This window comes from Martes martes (assembly GCF_963455335.1).
Source record: "Martes martes genome assembly, chromosome: 10".
In the NCBI taxonomy this organism is placed as follows: domain Eukaryota; kingdom Metazoa; phylum Chordata; class Mammalia; order Carnivora; family Mustelidae; genus Martes; species Martes martes.
The window spans coordinates 83,582,221-83,599,602 of NC_137898.1; the positions used below are offsets into that span (position 1 = coordinate 83,582,221).

General features: G+C 35.4%; 1 protein-coding gene across 3 annotated transcripts in view; it reads left to right on the forward strand.

Annotated features, from left to right (window-relative positions):
* The window catches only part of CNTN5 (contactin 5), a gene marked incomplete at both ends in the record, with an annotated part of 773,509 nt that extends 762,487 nt beyond the window's left edge, over positions 1 to 11,022 (forward strand). For all 3 annotated transcript variants that reach the window (XM_080816834.1, XM_080816835.1, XM_080816836.1), the window contains 2 exons: positions 6,599 to 6,767; positions 10,919 to 11,022. In XM_080816834.1, the coding sequence (XP_080672960.1) occupies positions 6,599 to 6,767; positions 10,919 to 11,022 (273 nt within the window). The remainder of the gene's footprint in view (positions 1 to 6,598; positions 6,768 to 10,918) is intronic.
* Between the last annotated feature and the right edge of the window lie 6,360 nt (positions 11,023 to 17,382).

Sequence of the window (17,382 nt, forward strand, 5' to 3'; positions counted from 1 at the left end):
CTTCTATGCCTGTTAGTTCAAGCTCAAAACACATCTTAATAAGAAAAAAATCTAAATTTTTATCTAGCTCTCTAAGCATCTTTTATGGTGCAATTGAAATGCTGACTATTGACAATGAACAATGATGGCAAAAGAAGTCAATTTCTCTTAAACAGAAATATAGAGATTGTATATTCTTTTATTTTGTTTGTAGGAGGTTTTTCTTTTAAATCCAGATCTGTAAGTAGAAACAATATAATATAGTTCTGAAGCAGCTCTTAACTGATCATCAGAATAATAAGCTTCTAACCCAATTTCTTTCCTAACTAGCCACATGATCTTGTATAAATCGCATAACTCCTATGATCTTTGCTTTCTGATATGTAACCAAAGGATAATTTCATGTCTTTTTAAATTTATTTTATTTATTTATTTTTAATTGTGTTAGTTTGTCACCATAAAAATGCATCATTAGTTTTTATGCAGTGTTCTAAGATTCATTTTTTTTGATGTACAACACCCAGTGCTCCATGCAATACATGCCCTCAATACACACCACCAGGCTCACCCATCTCCCCACTCTCCTCCCCTCTAAAACCTTCAGTTTGTTTCTCAGAATCGGCAGTCTTTCATGGTTTGTCTCCTTCTCTGATTACCCCCAATTCACTTTTCCTTTCCTTCTCCTAATGTCCTCCAGGTTATTCCTTATGTTCCGCAAGTAAGTGAAGCCATATGATAATTGACTTTCTCTGCTTGACTTATTTTATTCAGCATAATCTCCTCCAGTTCCATCCATGTTGATGCAAAGGTTGGGTATTCATCATTTCTGATGGCTAAATAATATTCCACTGGATATATGGACCACATCTTCTTTATCCATTCATCTGTTGAAGGGCATCTCAGCTCTTTCCACAGTTTGGCTACTGTGGACATTGTTGCTATGAACATTGGGGTACAGATGGCCCTTCTTTTCACTGCATCTGTTACTTTGGGGTGTATACCCAGCTGTACAATTGCCGGGTCATAAGGTAGCTTTATTTTTAGTTTTTTGAGTAATCTCCACATTGTTTTCCAAAGTGGCTACACCAACTTGCATTCCCACCAACAATGGAAGAGGGTTCCCCTTTCTCCACATCCTCCCCAACATTTGTTGTTTCCTGTCATGTTAATCTTTGCCATTCTAACTGGTGTAAGATGGTATCTCAATGAGGTTTTGATTTGAATTTCCCTGATGGCTAATGATGATAAACATTTTTTCATGTGTCTGCTAGCCATTTGTATGTCTTCTTTGCAAAAGTGTCTGTTCATGTCTTCTGCCCATTTTTTGAGATGATTAACTGTTTTTTGGGTGTTGAGTTTGAGTTCTTTATAGATCTTGGATATTAGCCCTTTGTCTGTACTGCCATTTGAGAATATGTCCCATTTTGTGGATTTCCTCTTTGTTTTGTTGGCTGTTCCCTTTGTTGTGCAGAAGCTTTTGATCTTGATGAAGTCCCAAAAGTTCATTTTCACTTGTTTCCTTTGCCTTTGGCGACGTGTGTTGAAAGAAGTTGCTGAGGCTGATGTCGAAGAGGTTACTGCCTACGTTCTCCTCTAGGATTTTGACAGACTCCTGTCTCACATTGAGTTCTTTCTTCCATTTAGAGTTTATCTTTGTGTATGGTGTAAGAGAATGGTCTAGTTTTATTCTTCTATACATAGCTGTCCAATTTTCCCAGCACCATTTATTGAAGAGACTGTCTCTTTTTCCGCTGTATATATTTTTTTCTGCTTTGTTGAAGATTATTTGACCATAGAGTTGAGGGGCCATATCTCAGCTCTATACTCTGTTCCATGGTCTATGTATCTGTTTTTGTGCCAGTACCATGCTGTCTTGGTGATCATAGCTTTGTAATAAAGCTTGAAATCAGGCAATGTGATGCCTCCAGCTTTGTTTTTCTTTTTCAACATTTCCTTAGAGATTTGGGGCCTTTTCTGGTTGCACACAGATTCTTTGAAATGCTTCTGGTATTTTGATCGGGATGACATTGAAAGTATAGATTCCTCTGGGCAGCATAGACATTTTAACAATGTTTATTCTCCCAATTCATGAGTATGGAATGTTTTTCCATCTTTTTGTGTCTTCTTTAATTTCTGTCATAAGCGTTCTGTAGTTCCTCAAGTATATATCTTTTACCTCTTGATTAGGTTTATTCCAAGATAATCTTGTTTTTGGTGCTATTGTAAGTGGAACTGATTCTCTAATTTACCTTTCTACAGATTCATTGTTAGTGTATAAGAAAACAAATGATTTCTGTGTATTGATTTTGTATCCTGCCACATTACTGAATTGCTGTATGAGTTCTAGTAATTTGAGGTCACCGTATTTCTTAGTCACCATAAAATGCATCATTCGTTTTTGAGGGTGGAGTCTTTTGGGTTTTTCACATAAAGTATCATGTCATCTGTGAAGACACAGAGTTTGACCTCTTCTTTGCCAATTTGAATACCTTTTATTTCTTTTTGTTGTCTGATTGCTGTTGCTAGGACTTCTAGTACTATGATGAACAACAGTGACAAGAATGGGTAATCCTTGTCATGTTCCTGATCTCAAAGGGAAGGTTGTCGGCTTTTCCCCATTGAGAATGATATTCACTGTGGGTTTTCCACAGATAGATTTTATGAAATTGAGTAATAGTCCCTCTATCCCTATACTGTGAAGCATTTTAATTAAGAATGGATGCTGTATCTTGTCAAATGCTTTTTCTCCATCAATTGAGAGGACCATGTGGCTCTTCTCTCTTCTATTATTGATTTGTTCTATCACATTGATTGATTTGCAAAAGTTGAACCACACTTGCATCCCATGGATAAATCCCAGCTGGTCATAGTGGATAATTTTTTTAATATACTGTTGGATCCTATTAGCTAGGATCTTATTGAGAATCTTGGCATCCATATTCATCAGAGATATTGGTCTGGGGTCTTTGCCTAGTTTAGACATCAAGGTAATGCTGGCTTCATAGAAAGAGTCTGGAAATTTTCCTTCTGTTTTTAATTTTTGAAACAGCTTCAGGAGAATAGGTATTATTTCCTCTTTGAATGTTTGGTAGAATTCCTTAGGATATCTGTCAGGTCCTGGACTCTTGTTTTTTGGGAAGTTTTTGATCATTGCTTCAATCCCATTACTAGATATTGGTCTATTCAGGTTGTCAATTTATTCTTGTTTCAGTCTTGGAAGGTTATATGTTTCCAGGAATGCATTCATTTCATCTAGGTTGCTTAACTTATTGGCATATAACTGTTGATAATAATTTCTGATGATTGTTTCTATTTCCTTGGTGTTAGTCATGATTTCCCTTTTCATTCATAATTTTATTAATTTGGATCCTCTCTCTTTTCTTTTGGATTAGTTTGGCCAGTGGTTTATCAATTTTTTTAAAGATTTTTATTTATTTGATAGACAGAGATCACAAGCAGGCAGAGAGGCAGGCAGAGAGAGGAAGGGAAGCAGGCTTCCCGCTGAGCAGAGAGCCTGACGTGGGGCTCGATCCCAGGACCCCGGGATCATGACTTGAGCTGAAGGCAGAGGCTTTAACCCACTGAGCCACTCAGGTGCCCCCAGTGGTTTATCAATTTTAATTATTCTTTCAAAAAAACAGCTTTTAGTTTTGTTGATGTGTTCTACTGTATCTCTAGTTTCTAACTCAGTGATTTCTGCTCTAATCTTAATTATTTCCCTTCTTATGGGTGGGGTTGGCTTAATTTGTTGTTGGTTCTCCAGTTTCTTAGGTGTAAAGAGAGTTTGCATATTAGGGATTTTTCAATTTTTTTGAGTAAGGCTTGGATGGCTATGTATTTCCCCCTTAGGACCGCCTTTGCCATAACCCATAGGTGATTGACCCAAACATTCTTGAGCAGGATGGTCTTTCAGTTCCAAGTATTTGAATTCCTTCCAAACTTTTTCTTGTGATTGAGTTACAGTTCAAAGCATTGTGGTCTGAGAATATGCAGGGAATAATCTTAATCTTTTGGTATCAGTTGAGACCTGATTTGTGACCCAGTACGTGGTCTATTCTGGAGGAAGTTCCATGTGCACTTGAGAAGAATGAGTATTCTGTTGTTTTACAGTGGAATTTTCTGTATATATCTATGAGGTCCATCTGGTCCAATGTGCCATTCGATGTTCTTGTTTCTTTATTGATTTTCTGCTTAGATTATCTGTCTATTGCTGAGAGTGATGTGTTAAGATCCCCTATAATTAACATATTCTTATCAACATGACTCTTTATTTTAATTAACAGTTGGCTCATGTAGGTGGCTGCTCCCATGTTGGGGACATAAACTTTAATAATTGTTAGATCTTCTTGGTTAATAGACCCTTTAAGAATGATGTAGTGTCCTTCTTTATCTCTCAGTATGGTCTTTAGCTTGCAATCTAATTTATCTGATATGAGGATCACTTCTCCAGCTTTCTTTTGAGGCCCATGGGCATGAAAGATGATTCTCCATCCCTTCACTTTCAGTCTGGATGTATCTTTAGCTTCCAAATGGGTTTCTTGTAGACAGCATATGGATGGGTCCTGTCTTTTTATCCAGTCTGCAACCCTGTGCCATTTTATGGGAGCATTTAGGCCATTCATGTTGGAAGTGATTATTAAAAGATAAGTTTTTATTGTCTGTGAAGTCCTTGTTTTTATAGATTGTCTGTAAAGTTCTGTTCTATATCACTCTTGGGTCTTTCTTCTTTTATAAAACTGCCTTAATATTTCTTGTTGTGCCGGCTTGGTGGTCACATAAGCTTTTAGACTCTGCTGGTCTTGGAAGCTCTTTATCTCTCCATCCATTCTGAATGTCAGCCTTGTCAGATAACCTATTCTTAGCTAATGTTCTTCTCATTTAGTGCCCTGAATATGTCTTGCCAGGTGTTTCTGGCTTGCCAGATTTCTGTGGACAGGTCTGACATTATTCTCATGGCCCCCCCTCTGTATATAAGGAATCTCTTCCCCCTTAGCTACCACTAAGACATCTTCTCTGAATTTAGGATTCAGGAATTCCACCATCACATGTCTGGGGGGTCTTTCTACCCTCATTGATCTTGGGGGTTGTCTTCTCTGCCTCTAGGACACAAACACTTTTTCAATTCCCTAGATCAGGGAAATTCTCATCTAGAATTTGTTCAACTATATCTTCTAGTCTTCTCTCTCTCTCCACCTCCTTGGGATCTCAATAATTCTGACATTGGAACATTTCATGATGTCATTTCCCTAATTCTGATTTCATGGTTTCTAAACTGTTTGTTCCAGGCCTCCTCCTGGTCCTTCTTTTCTATCAGTTTGTCTTCTAGGTCACAAATTCTGCCTCATTTACCCTAGCTGTTAGAGTATTTAGATTAGAATGGATCTCACTGATAGTGTTTTTAAGATCTGCCAGATCAGCTCTCACTTCCACCTTAGAGATTCTATGTTGCCACTAATAGTCTTCTCCAACCTAGCTATTGTCTGGATAATTCTTACCCTGAATTCTATTTCCAACATACTGTTTATGACCATATTCAGTCATTCTGTAGCAGAGGTCACAGTCTCTTCTGGTAGATATTTAGCTCAATTCAGGGGGCCAGTTGAAATAGGGTCCCCTACTCCTCTGCCATCTTGTCCCTTCTCCTTATGTCTTTTTCTTTTTAAAGATTATATATATATATATATATATATATATATATTTGAGAGAGTGAGCAAGACAGAGAAAGCATAAGCAGGGGGAGCAGCAGACTGAGGGAGAACCAGGCTCCTTGCTGAGCAAGAAGCTCAATATGGGGCTTGAGCCCAGGACCCTGGGGTCATGATCTGAATTGAAGGCAGATACTTAACCAACTTAGCTACCCAGGCACCCCAGAATAATCCTGTCCTAATTTGTAATTCTGAAACTGTTTGCCACGAATACATGTTCTATTCTAGTACCATGGTTAGGTGTCAAAAAGACTTTACTTTACTATCCAAAGCATCCAAATGCCAGTTCACAGTAAAGTAAACCACAAAAGTAAGTAAAACGCTAAAATTTTAACTTTTCAGTGATTTCTTACATTGTTAAATATTTATAGTTTAAATTTTTAACAAGTTATCTTTTTAGTCCTTTGAATTTGAAGATGCCAGCTTTGACTACTCCCTCAGGCTACTATTCATTTCAGTAACCAAGAATAAAAGACTTCACTACCTACTGCTCTAGTTTCATGTATCACCATCCCCATATGTCTTCTATCTATTCCATACCCTAATGTTATGGTTTCTTATTGCTTAGGTGTTTGGTTTTGTTTTGTTTTGTTTCATTTTCTCTTATCTTTTCCTAAAATTCTCATCCCTTTATCCAACTTTAGAACTCTACTCATACTCAGGTACTTAGCTCAGGCATCACATCCTCTGAAAAGCCTTTCCTAACCCACAGACAGAATTAAACTCTCCTTCTTTATTTCCATAGCATCTTACGTACTTTTCCACTGTTGCATATAGCATATATTTTGCATTTACTTACATATCTGTCAAAGTCATGGGCTTCCTTAGCTCACAATGTGACATAACATAGTCATTCAATAAAGATTTGGAATAATTTGAATATGAAATGTTCAAACATCTGTTATTATTTACAGGTTTTTTATAGGCAAGAGGGGCACAGCAATAGTCAAATTATTGAGACACAGAAACCTCAAGCAGTAGTACCACTGCTGGATGCTGGAGTCTATATTATTGAAGTTCGAGCATACAGTGAAGGAGGGGATGGGACAGCTAGTACCCAAATTAGGGTACCATCCTATTCAGGTAAGTTTTGACATAGTAGGCTTAATTTGATGACCACCAACAATGTTAAATAGTGTAAACCTCACCAAAATTAATATGATGAATTGCATGGATGAAAACTTTGTAAAGGCCCGATTTCTCACTCTGATTTCCATACCATCCTCCAACTAATAAGAAGATCTCTCAAGAAGCACCTTGCTGGCCATTTGGGCTTTGCAATATTGCTTTAGATTGCCAGTTCACTGCTTTAACATACTTATTTCTCAATTACCTTGATTACTTTTATCATTAGATAATTGAGAATGAGGTGTATGAGGTACAGAAAAACTTAAATGCTCCTTGAAATTAAACATGGATCATTTTTATTGATTTCAAAGTAAATTGTAAACTCTATTGAGTATCATTTTTTGTTTTCCAGGTTTATTGAGATATAATTGACATGTAACATTTTGTAGGTTTAAGGTATACAACTTGTTGATTTAATATATTTATGCACTGCAAAATTACCACCATAGCATTAGCTTCATCATGCTGTATAACTGCCATTTCTTTTTGTAGTGAGAACATTTAAAATTTACTCCCTGCACAACTTTCAAGTGTGTACTATAGTATTATTAACTATAATCACAATGCTGTACATTAGATCACTGGAACTTATTTGTGTCTCATTGTTTTTATTATCAGTATTAAAAATTTATAGCTTTTACTGAGCCCTTACTATGTGTTAGGATTGGTCATAAGTCTTACTGTTCATGTCTTATACATCATTTTATTTAGTCTTAGTTATAATTATATGAGGTCAATGGCATTATTCATATTTTACAGAGAAAATTTAAGTAACTTGCCTAAGACCACACTAAGTAGGAGAACTAGGATTTGGAACCAAGTACACTTATCTCCAAGGCCACATATCTTCACCACTACCATCATTATTACATCAGCAAAGGAATTAAAGGAAGAGAAATTTTATAAATTTAGAAACGAGTAACCATTTCACTGGAGTAGTAAAAAAATAATAATAATAAAGTATGCAGTTCTCTCATTAAGAAAATATCAGGTAATTTTCCCTAAATCCTTGATTAAAAATGTTTAATGTGCAGTCAATTAATGGGCAATTATGAGCATTATTTATTGAATAATCATTCTTAAGCAGAATTGTCAGCCTAAAGGGAAGTATCCAGTGATATCCTGTAGGACACTGCATGTGGCTTTGTTGCATTCAACATATTTATCAATTTGGATTAAGACCAGAGGCATTGCATATGATTTTTTTTTTTTGATACCACAAAGTGGGATAGATGGCAAATATAAGGAAAAAAATAATTAGACTGAAGCTTTGAGGAAAAGTTATTTACATAATATTTGATAAGTATATTCTTACATAAAATACAAGATGAGATAAAGAATATTATTGGGACAGTTCATAAAATCTGAATAATGTCTATAGATAACATATATATCAAAAATTACCTTTTCTTTAAAAAATGCACTGTGGTTATATAAGAAAATGTCTTATTTTTAGGAACTATACATTAAAGTATTTAGGGGCAAGTGTATATCATGTCTGCAACTTACTTTCAAATGGCTCAGGACATCAAAAACTAAGGATATACTGTGTGGTGACTAACATAACATAATTTTTAAAAATGGATCAGGAAAAATGTATGATTTATAGAGAGAATAATAGCACAACAATGATGAAACAAACATTTAAGGAATATGGATATATTCTTTACTCTATTTTACAACTTTTGGTTCATCTAAAATTATTTCAAAATGAAAAGTTAAAAATAAAAACACAAGATATATGAAATCTGACATTTTTCAGAAATTTAGGTGAAAAGACCTAAGAATTTAAATACAGTGTGGCCACACTAAAATTTAATAAACTTTATGATTCATTTATAAAAGTATAACTTCAAAAGCAAGAGAGGTAATAATGTCTCTACATTGATTAGTACAACTGAACGGTTCAGATGTGGGTGTTAAATTTTCAAGAGCACCTTGAAAGACTAAAGATTATTTCTGAAAAGTGAAAAAGATGACAACTCTCTGCTTGCATCATAAGTCTTAAATTTCTAAAAGCAATGATACAATGAGCATTTACTGACCCCTGATCATGTTCTTGGCATTACGCTAGGTATTTTTCATATATTATCTTCTTTTATCCTTCTAGCAAACTTCTAAGTATTCTATTATTCTCTGACTCCCCAAGATTCCTGTCAACTCTAAGACAACCAGATCGTAAAGTATCATCTGGACAATACCAGCCCCAAGTTTGAAAGTACTTATAAAGACATTGATTCTCCCGTTGTATTGCAACTTTTATTCCATGAAAAACAAATTGTCAACTTTTATGATTTAGTTAAAAATATATAGCTAGTGAAGCCCTTTTTCTGAGTTTTAATAAAATGAAAACTCATTGTCTATCTCAGACCTATAGAAAATGAGCAACAATTGGTTTCATTCTTATCATTTCCAAAAACCAAAAGCCTTAAGAAGTTCAAGAGCTCGCTCAAGTAAAATAGCTAGTTAGTTTTGCAGCTAGAACTATAACTTAGTCCAGTGTTGATGTTTGTATTTTGTTTTGATTTGCTATACCAAAATAATGTTTTTGGTTTGTGGATTCTTTGTGAAATCTGAGGTATAGTCTCCTTTGCATTCTGAAAGTGAAATGATTTTGTAAAGGTGTCATGTTAGTCAATTTAACAAGGACTCAGCCACTCTCAAATAAATAGAAAAGATGTTTTCACAGTTTGTATGTAATACAAACTCCAGTGAAGCTTTGTCATCAGGCCTTTCTTGTGGTTCACATGAGGCCATGCACTTCACAATAATTCCTTTTGTACAAGGTGAAATACACGTCACATTCTCCAATATGTTGATTAAAGTTCTATTAGTGCCTTAAATATGAACATTTTCTAAGAAAAGATTTGCTGCTGCTGCTGCTGCTGCTATGTGTGTGTGTGCCTGTAAGTGTGTGTGTTACCAATAAAATGGTGCCCCAGCTCTTAAATAAACATCTGGGAAAAAATGTGAACACATTTCCATAACAAAAATCATGACCAGATCCCATTAACACTCAACTCTTGCTAGAGAAGGTAACTTGACAGAAGGATGATCCCAAAAACTGGGTAGTATCTTTCTTTTATGCTTAATCTATCAGTAAGGTTTTAATTAAAGCCAATTATAAGAACATCTGTTTCCACTAATCCCATCTTGATGACTGTAAGCAAGTTCTATTATCTAAGCTCCTCTTCCCTGATCACAACAGGGAAATAAAAATGGTACTTACTGCATAGAAATGTTGTGAGCCTTGAATAAGATGATATGTATAAAGGGCTCATCATAGTGCACTGCATATAGTAAACGTTCATTAAATATCGATCATGATGACAATACTTCAGACTTCTGACTTGAGGAACTATTAATTTATGTCTAAGGGTAGTACTTAGTTCATGTGGAGTTTGTTATGTGGAACTATCAAAACTACTTCAAACTAATCCATTCAGATCAGTGTGTTTAATCAAACAGCCACCTTAATACATTAACTGCATAAAATATTTTGTTTCCAAAAAGGAAGAATTTCTCCTGGGTATAATATAGGTAAGAGTAATGAAAGGTGGATCTCTTGCTTTTGCCAAGTTTGGTATGAGAATCTAGAATTTAAGCCTGCTCAACTGAAACAATCAAGTCAGTGGAGAACCCATAAATAAATTAAATAATTTAAATAATTTTGTTATTTTCAAACTCAAACATTGACTGAAGTAATTAAAATATGAATTCTATTGACACAAACTGTTGCTAATTATTCTTGTTCCCTTTCTTAAACTATACAATAAATATACAATAAAATATACTATTTTATTGTTCATACCTACCTGGAATTTGGGATGCTTTCCATCAGTGCATCTTTGGTGAAAATTAAACTAAATCTCAGAGTAGATGTGTTTTTCAGACATGACATAGCCTTGTAAGACAGTATTCCACATAGAATTCTGCCTTCCGTATAATTCTTGGGAGCCCCATACCTTGTCTTTTTTTATAAGCACACCCTCATCAGAAACAAACCCATGTGCACTCCTTTGTCTTACAAACCTAAAAACAACTCTCTCCTAGCTCATGCAAAATCAAAATAATTTTCTGCATTTAATGCTTCTCTATTTTCACAGGTGGGAAAATCACCAGTGCCCAGTCGACCCTCCACACACTCTCCCCATCTTCATCATCGGTAACATTGCTCTTGGCATTGATGATTCCCTCAACCTCTTGGTGAAAACTACAGACTTACCTTGCTTTGCTTTGCTTTAGCCTGAATATAGCAGTGAATAGAGTGTAGTGTAAGTGGAGACACAGGACCCTGAGATGAGCTTTAAAAACTTGGGACTACACATGGTGCACTTACAGGAGGTTGGGGGGAATATTACTTAACCATCAGGTTTCTTTGGTTTTATAAATGGAGAGGGCAGTTCTTGGTCCAATAAAATATGCAGACTGTATGTAATGAATTTTTTGTAAGCAAAAGTAATTTCTGTCAAATGTATTCTTTACTTTTTTAATATGTTGGAATTTGATTTTATATCTGATGACCCTGAGTGTGTGCCATCCATTTGTTAAGTAAGTGGTCTCTAGCAGATCTGTTTCAAACACAAATACAAAACTGAGAATGAAAAGTTTGCTAAAAGATTCTGAGTCTACTTTTTTTCATTTTCCCTTTGGCTAACTATCCCAATTGACAAACTGGTAGAAGATGTGAAAACAAAACAAAACAAAACAAAACTTCAGTTGTGTAATCCATTATAGGATAAGTACACAAAAGTTTTTTTGAAAAATATTGTGTTATCACATAGTGAATTAGCAAAATTTGTCAATATATTATTCTATATATATCCCTAGAACAAGTTATTAGGATAGGGAATAAGCCATTTACATTAGTGCAAGGTAAATAGAAAGCAAGTCCCAATGAATTTAAGTGCTGTTTTTCACTAATTACTATGTTATCTAATAATTGCAATAGCTACACATATAACAAATGCTTATTTTAATAACAAAAGATTAAAGTCACAAAAAAAATATGGTCACTAAAAACTGTAGTCACTGATATGCTGCCAAGGGTGCTAACTTGAAAACAAAATGAATACAAGACAGAGCTTTCCCATTTCCCACCCACTGCCCAAATAGATATTGAATTAAGTCCAAGTTGTTTTTGTGTTTAATTGCCAACAATTTTAAGGACAATGGAAATCCACTGTGCAAATAATAATGCATACATATATAGTCTGTGAGTTAAAATGTTTCAAGCCAACAAATAAATTTTGATTCTTTAAACACTTCCATGCATCACATACCACTTACAAAATGTTACCAACTATTAAAATAAAAAGGGCCTCTTGAATAAATTGATTTTTAATTAAGCTCTGGAAACATGGCCTCACTACAGAGCCTCAGCTAGCCATACACTGCTTGGGAAATGTTCCACATTTTTTATTTTGGGGAGTCACCATGAACCAAAGTGACTTTAGATAGTTGGATATTGAAGTGAAAGTTTTCTACTTGATAGTATATAGAAGTTCCAACTGTCAGAGTTCACGTAACATCCAAGAAGATGCCTGAAGGGATAGTTAAACAAAGTCAAATGCCAAAAAAAAAGAGCTTGGAGAAACTAGTTTTATAGATGATGTTAATATGAAAACAAAGAATAGTCTCTTTTCTCTTATGAAATGTAACCTGTTAATTTTGTTTTGTAGCATCCTTAACAGCAAGCAAAATGAAGCAATATTTGACTCTCACTGCTGGATCTAGAGGTTAATCCCTATAGAATCAGGATATATTGGAATTTCTGTTCTGAATATCTGAAAGATTGGTTTCAGAGATACAGCACAACTATTTAAGTTGGTTACTCATTCTGTTTGGGAGAAATGAACAAGAAGTGAGTCCTTTTTAGGACTATTTTTAGTTTACAGATTATTATAGTAAATTACTACAGATGGTGAATATTGAAGCGTGTGAAAGATAACAACCAAGTGGCCTTCTTTGAGCACCTCCTTTGGGGTGGGAGAGGCTGGACTTTGCAGATAGAGAGATATGAACTATTTAGCGGGCAAAATATGAACTCTCATGACTATGGGTTAGCTTGCAGAAGCAAATCACGCATCAGGAAAAAAAGATACAGTAAGAATATAAAATAATACACAATTTTTACTTAATACTGTAAATCATTTTCTTTGTTTTTCATGGTGTTTTATACTAGATTTAGTGAAGGACTTTAAGAATCAAGTCATTACTGAAACCCTTATAAAAACAAAACCCAATAAAATGTCAATACATGACAAATTCAAATTAACAAAGATTCCCAACTAGCTGATGGATGGTACACATCTGATAGAATATTTACATGTAGAATATCTGATGTATTCTTACAGGAATCAGAGATAAGGGATGTTTTTACTCAACCTGCACAGAATATGTATTTTGCATCATAAACCTATAAAAAAAGGTTTTAAATGTTTATGTACTTATGTATTACATACTTGTTACTTTGTAGAAAGCAGAACAGCATTCCTTATCAAGGTACTTAATTTTTCAGCTGCAGTACTAAGTGAGCTTTTTCTTGGATGGTATAGTAACCACACAGTCTTAAATCACTAAAGAGACTGTATTTTTGTATAATGTCAATTGAACTTTGAAGGAAAAAAAACACTCCTCCTAATCAAAAATTTCATGAAAAGTGAATGTTTTGCATATCCAAATAAAGGTACTGTGGACTTCATGTCAAACCATTAAATATATTGTATACAATCTGTATATATACTATATATAATGGTATATATCATGTGGAAGACACAGTCAGATAATAGTTCTGTGTACTGTTCTTGTAACATTAGATCTTTTTAATAAATAATTCTCTTTTTATTGACTTTTATCTTCTCTCCTGTCAGCTACATGAATGACTTTATTTCATGCAGACCACAGTATGATCATAATTATGGTAGTGTTTTCATGCTGAAAATATCACAATGTTAGTACTTTGCATGCTGTTATGATTTTAGGTTCAAAAATCTCCATAGATACCCATGTTGTTTTCAACTCAAAAAGTGGAAACCATGTCAAAGAATAAACCAAAGAAGAAAAAACAAATGGGATAAATTTAGGGTTAGAAACATGATTTACTTCTTCCAGGAAAGAAGACCATCAATGAGTTTTATAAAGAGTTTACTAAAAGCATAATTATGTTTTATTAGAAACAGTCTGGCCCAATCTATCCTAGATATAATTCTTATAGAGTTAGTCATTCTTTGTGCTCCCTTAGCACCATGTATAAATTTGTTACATCAGCAATCACATGATTTTACAATGATTTGCTTATGAATGCTTCCCCTCCACTCTCTAGGCTATGGGTCCTCCAAGGGAGACTATATTATATTCATCTTGGGATTTCTCTCATCTTTGCATAGCAGAGTACGTAGGACATATCAAGTGAGCAATTAATTGGATTTAATTTAATGTTGGACCTAAAGTTTTCCTGTAAAACAGGCTTTCTACACCTACAGGTGATTATCTAAATCACCTGGGAACCAAAATCTCAGAGCTCTGATTAAGTAGGTAAGGGACTAGGGAACCTTATTTTCAAAATCCCCCTCAAACAAAAAAATGATGCAACCCTACTGAAAGGAATTTGGCAACAGTTTTGCATGGATTTACCCTTAGACCTAGTAATCACATGTGTACTATCTATCCCTGAGATAGACTGACAAAAATATGTAAATTTTTTTTATTTGTTTTTCTATTCACTTGTATTTTTTTTATTTCTTTTCAGTGTAACAGATTTCATTGTTTTTGCACCACACCCAGTGCTCCATGCAATACGTGCCCTCCATAATACCCACCAACTGGCTCCCCCAACCTCCCAACCCCACCCCTTCAAAACCCTCAGATTGTTTTTCAGAGTCCATAGTCTCTCATGGTTCATCTCCCCCTCCAATTTCCCTCAACTCCCTTCTCCTCTCCATCTCCCCAAGTCTTCTGTGTTATTTGTTATATCCACAAATAAGTGAAACCATATGAAAATTGACTCTCTCTGCTTGACTTATCTCACTCAGCATAATCTCTTCCAGTCCCGTCCATGTTGCTACAAAAGTTGGGTATTCATCCTTTCTGATGGAGGCATAATACTCCATAGTGTATATGGACCACATCTTCCTTATCCATTCGTCCATTGAAGGGCATCTTGGTTCTTTCCACAGTTTGGCGACCATGGCCATTGCTGCTATAAACATTGGGGTACAGATGGCCCTTCTTTTCACTACAACTGTATCTTTGGGGTAAATACCCAGTAGTGTGATTAAAGGGTCATAGGAAAGCTCTATTTTTAATTTCTGGAGGAATTTCCACACTGTTTTCCAAAGTGGCTGCACCAACTTGCATTCCCACCAACAGTGTAAAAGGGTTCCCCTTTCTCCACATCCTCTCCAACACACATTGTTTCCTGTCTTGCTAATTTTGGCCATTCTAACTGGTATAAGGTGGTATCTCAATGTGGATTTAATTTGAATCTCCCTGATGGCTAGTGATGATGAACATTTTTTCATGTGTCTGATAGCCGTTTGTATGTCTTCATTGGAGAAGTGTCTGTTCATATCTTCTGCCCATTTTTTGACATGATTATCTGTTTTGTGTGTGTTGAGTTTGAGAAGTTCTTTATAGATCCTGGATATCAGCCTTTTGTCTGTACTGTCATTTGCAAATATCTTCTCCCATTGCGTGGATTTCCTCTTTGTTTTGTTGACTGTTTCCTTTGCTGTGCAGAAGCTTTTGATCTTGATGAAGTCCCAAAAGTTCATTTTCACTTTTGTTTCCTTTGCCTATCTTGAAAGAAGTTGCTGGGGCTGATATTGAAGAAGTTACTGTCCATAATCTCCTCTAAGATTCTGATAGATTCCTGTCTCACGTTGAGGTCTTTTATCCATTTTGAGTTTATCTTTGTGTACGGTGTAAGAGAATGGTCAAGTTTCATTCTTCTACATATAGCTGTCCAATTTTCCCAGCACCACTGATTGAAGAGACTGTCTTTTTTCCACTGTATATTTTTTCCTGCTTTGTCGAAGATTATTTGACCATAGAGTTGAGGACCCATATCTGGGCTCTCTACTCTGTTCCACCGGTCTACATGTCTGTTTTATGCCAGTACCATGCTCTCTTGGTGATCACAGCTTTGTAGTAAAGCTTGAAATCAGGTAACGTGATGCCCCTGGTTTTGTTTTTCATTTTCAACATTTGCTTAGCAATTCGGGGTCTCTTCTGATTCCATACAAATTTTGGGATTATTTGCTCCAGCTCCTTGAAAAATACCGGTTGAATTTTGATCGGAATGGCATTAAAAGTATAGATTGCTCTAGGCAGTATATACATTTTAACAATGTTTATTCTTCCGATGCAAGAGCATGGAATGGTCTTCCATCTTTTTGTGTCTTCTTCAATTTCTTTCATGAGTGTTCTGTAGTTCCTTGAGTACAGATCCTTTACCTCTTTGGTTAGGTTTATTCCCAGGTATCTCATGGTTCTTGGTGCTATAGTAAATGGAATTGTTTCTCTAATTTCCCTTTCTGTATTTTCATTGTTCGTGTATAAGAAAGCAACTGATTTCTGTACATTGACTTTGTATCCTGCCACATTACTGAATTGCTGTCTGAGTTCTAGTAGTTTGGGGGTGGAGTCTTTTGGCTTTTCCATATAAAGTATCATGTCTTCTGTGAAGAGAGAGAGTTTGACTTCTTCATTGCCAATTTGGATACCTTTTATTTCTCTTTGTTGTCTGATTGCTGTTACTAGGACTTCTAATACTATGTTCAACAAGAGTGGTGAGAGTGCGCATCCTTGTCATGTTCCTGATCTCAACAGGAAGGCTGTGAGCTTTTTCCCATTGAGGATGATATTTAGTGTGGGTTTTTCATAGATAGATTTGATGAAGTTCAGGAATGTTCCCTCTATCCCTATACTTTGAAGCGTTTTAATCAGGAACGGATGCTGGATGTTGTCAAATGCTTTTTCTACATCAATTGAGAGGACCATGTGGTTCTTCTCTCTTCTCTTATTGATTTGTTCTATCACAGTGATTGATTTATGAATGTTGAACCATCCTTGTAACCCAGGGATGAATCCCACCTGGTCATGGTGGATAATCTTTTTAATGTGCTGTTGGATCCTGTGTGCTAGAATCTTGTTGAGAATCTTAGCATCCATATTCATCAGGGATATTGGTCTGAAATTCTTCTTTTTGGTGGGGTCTTTGCCTGGTTTGGGGATCAGGGTAATGCTGGCTTCATAAAAAAAGTCTGGAAGTTTCCCTTCTGCTTCAATTTTTTGAAACAACTTCAGGAGAATAGGTGTTATTTCTTCTTTGAAAGTTTGGTAGAATTCCCCCAGAGAATCCATCAGGTCCTGGGCTCTTGTTTTTTGGGAGGTTGTTGATCACTGCTTCAATCTCATTACTAAATATTGTTCTATTCAGGTTGTCAATTTCTTCCTGGTTCAATTTTGGGAGTTTATAGTTTTCCAGGAATGCATCCATTTCATCTAGGTTGCCTAGCTTATTGGCATATAACTGTTGATAATAACTTCTGATGATTGTTTCTACTTC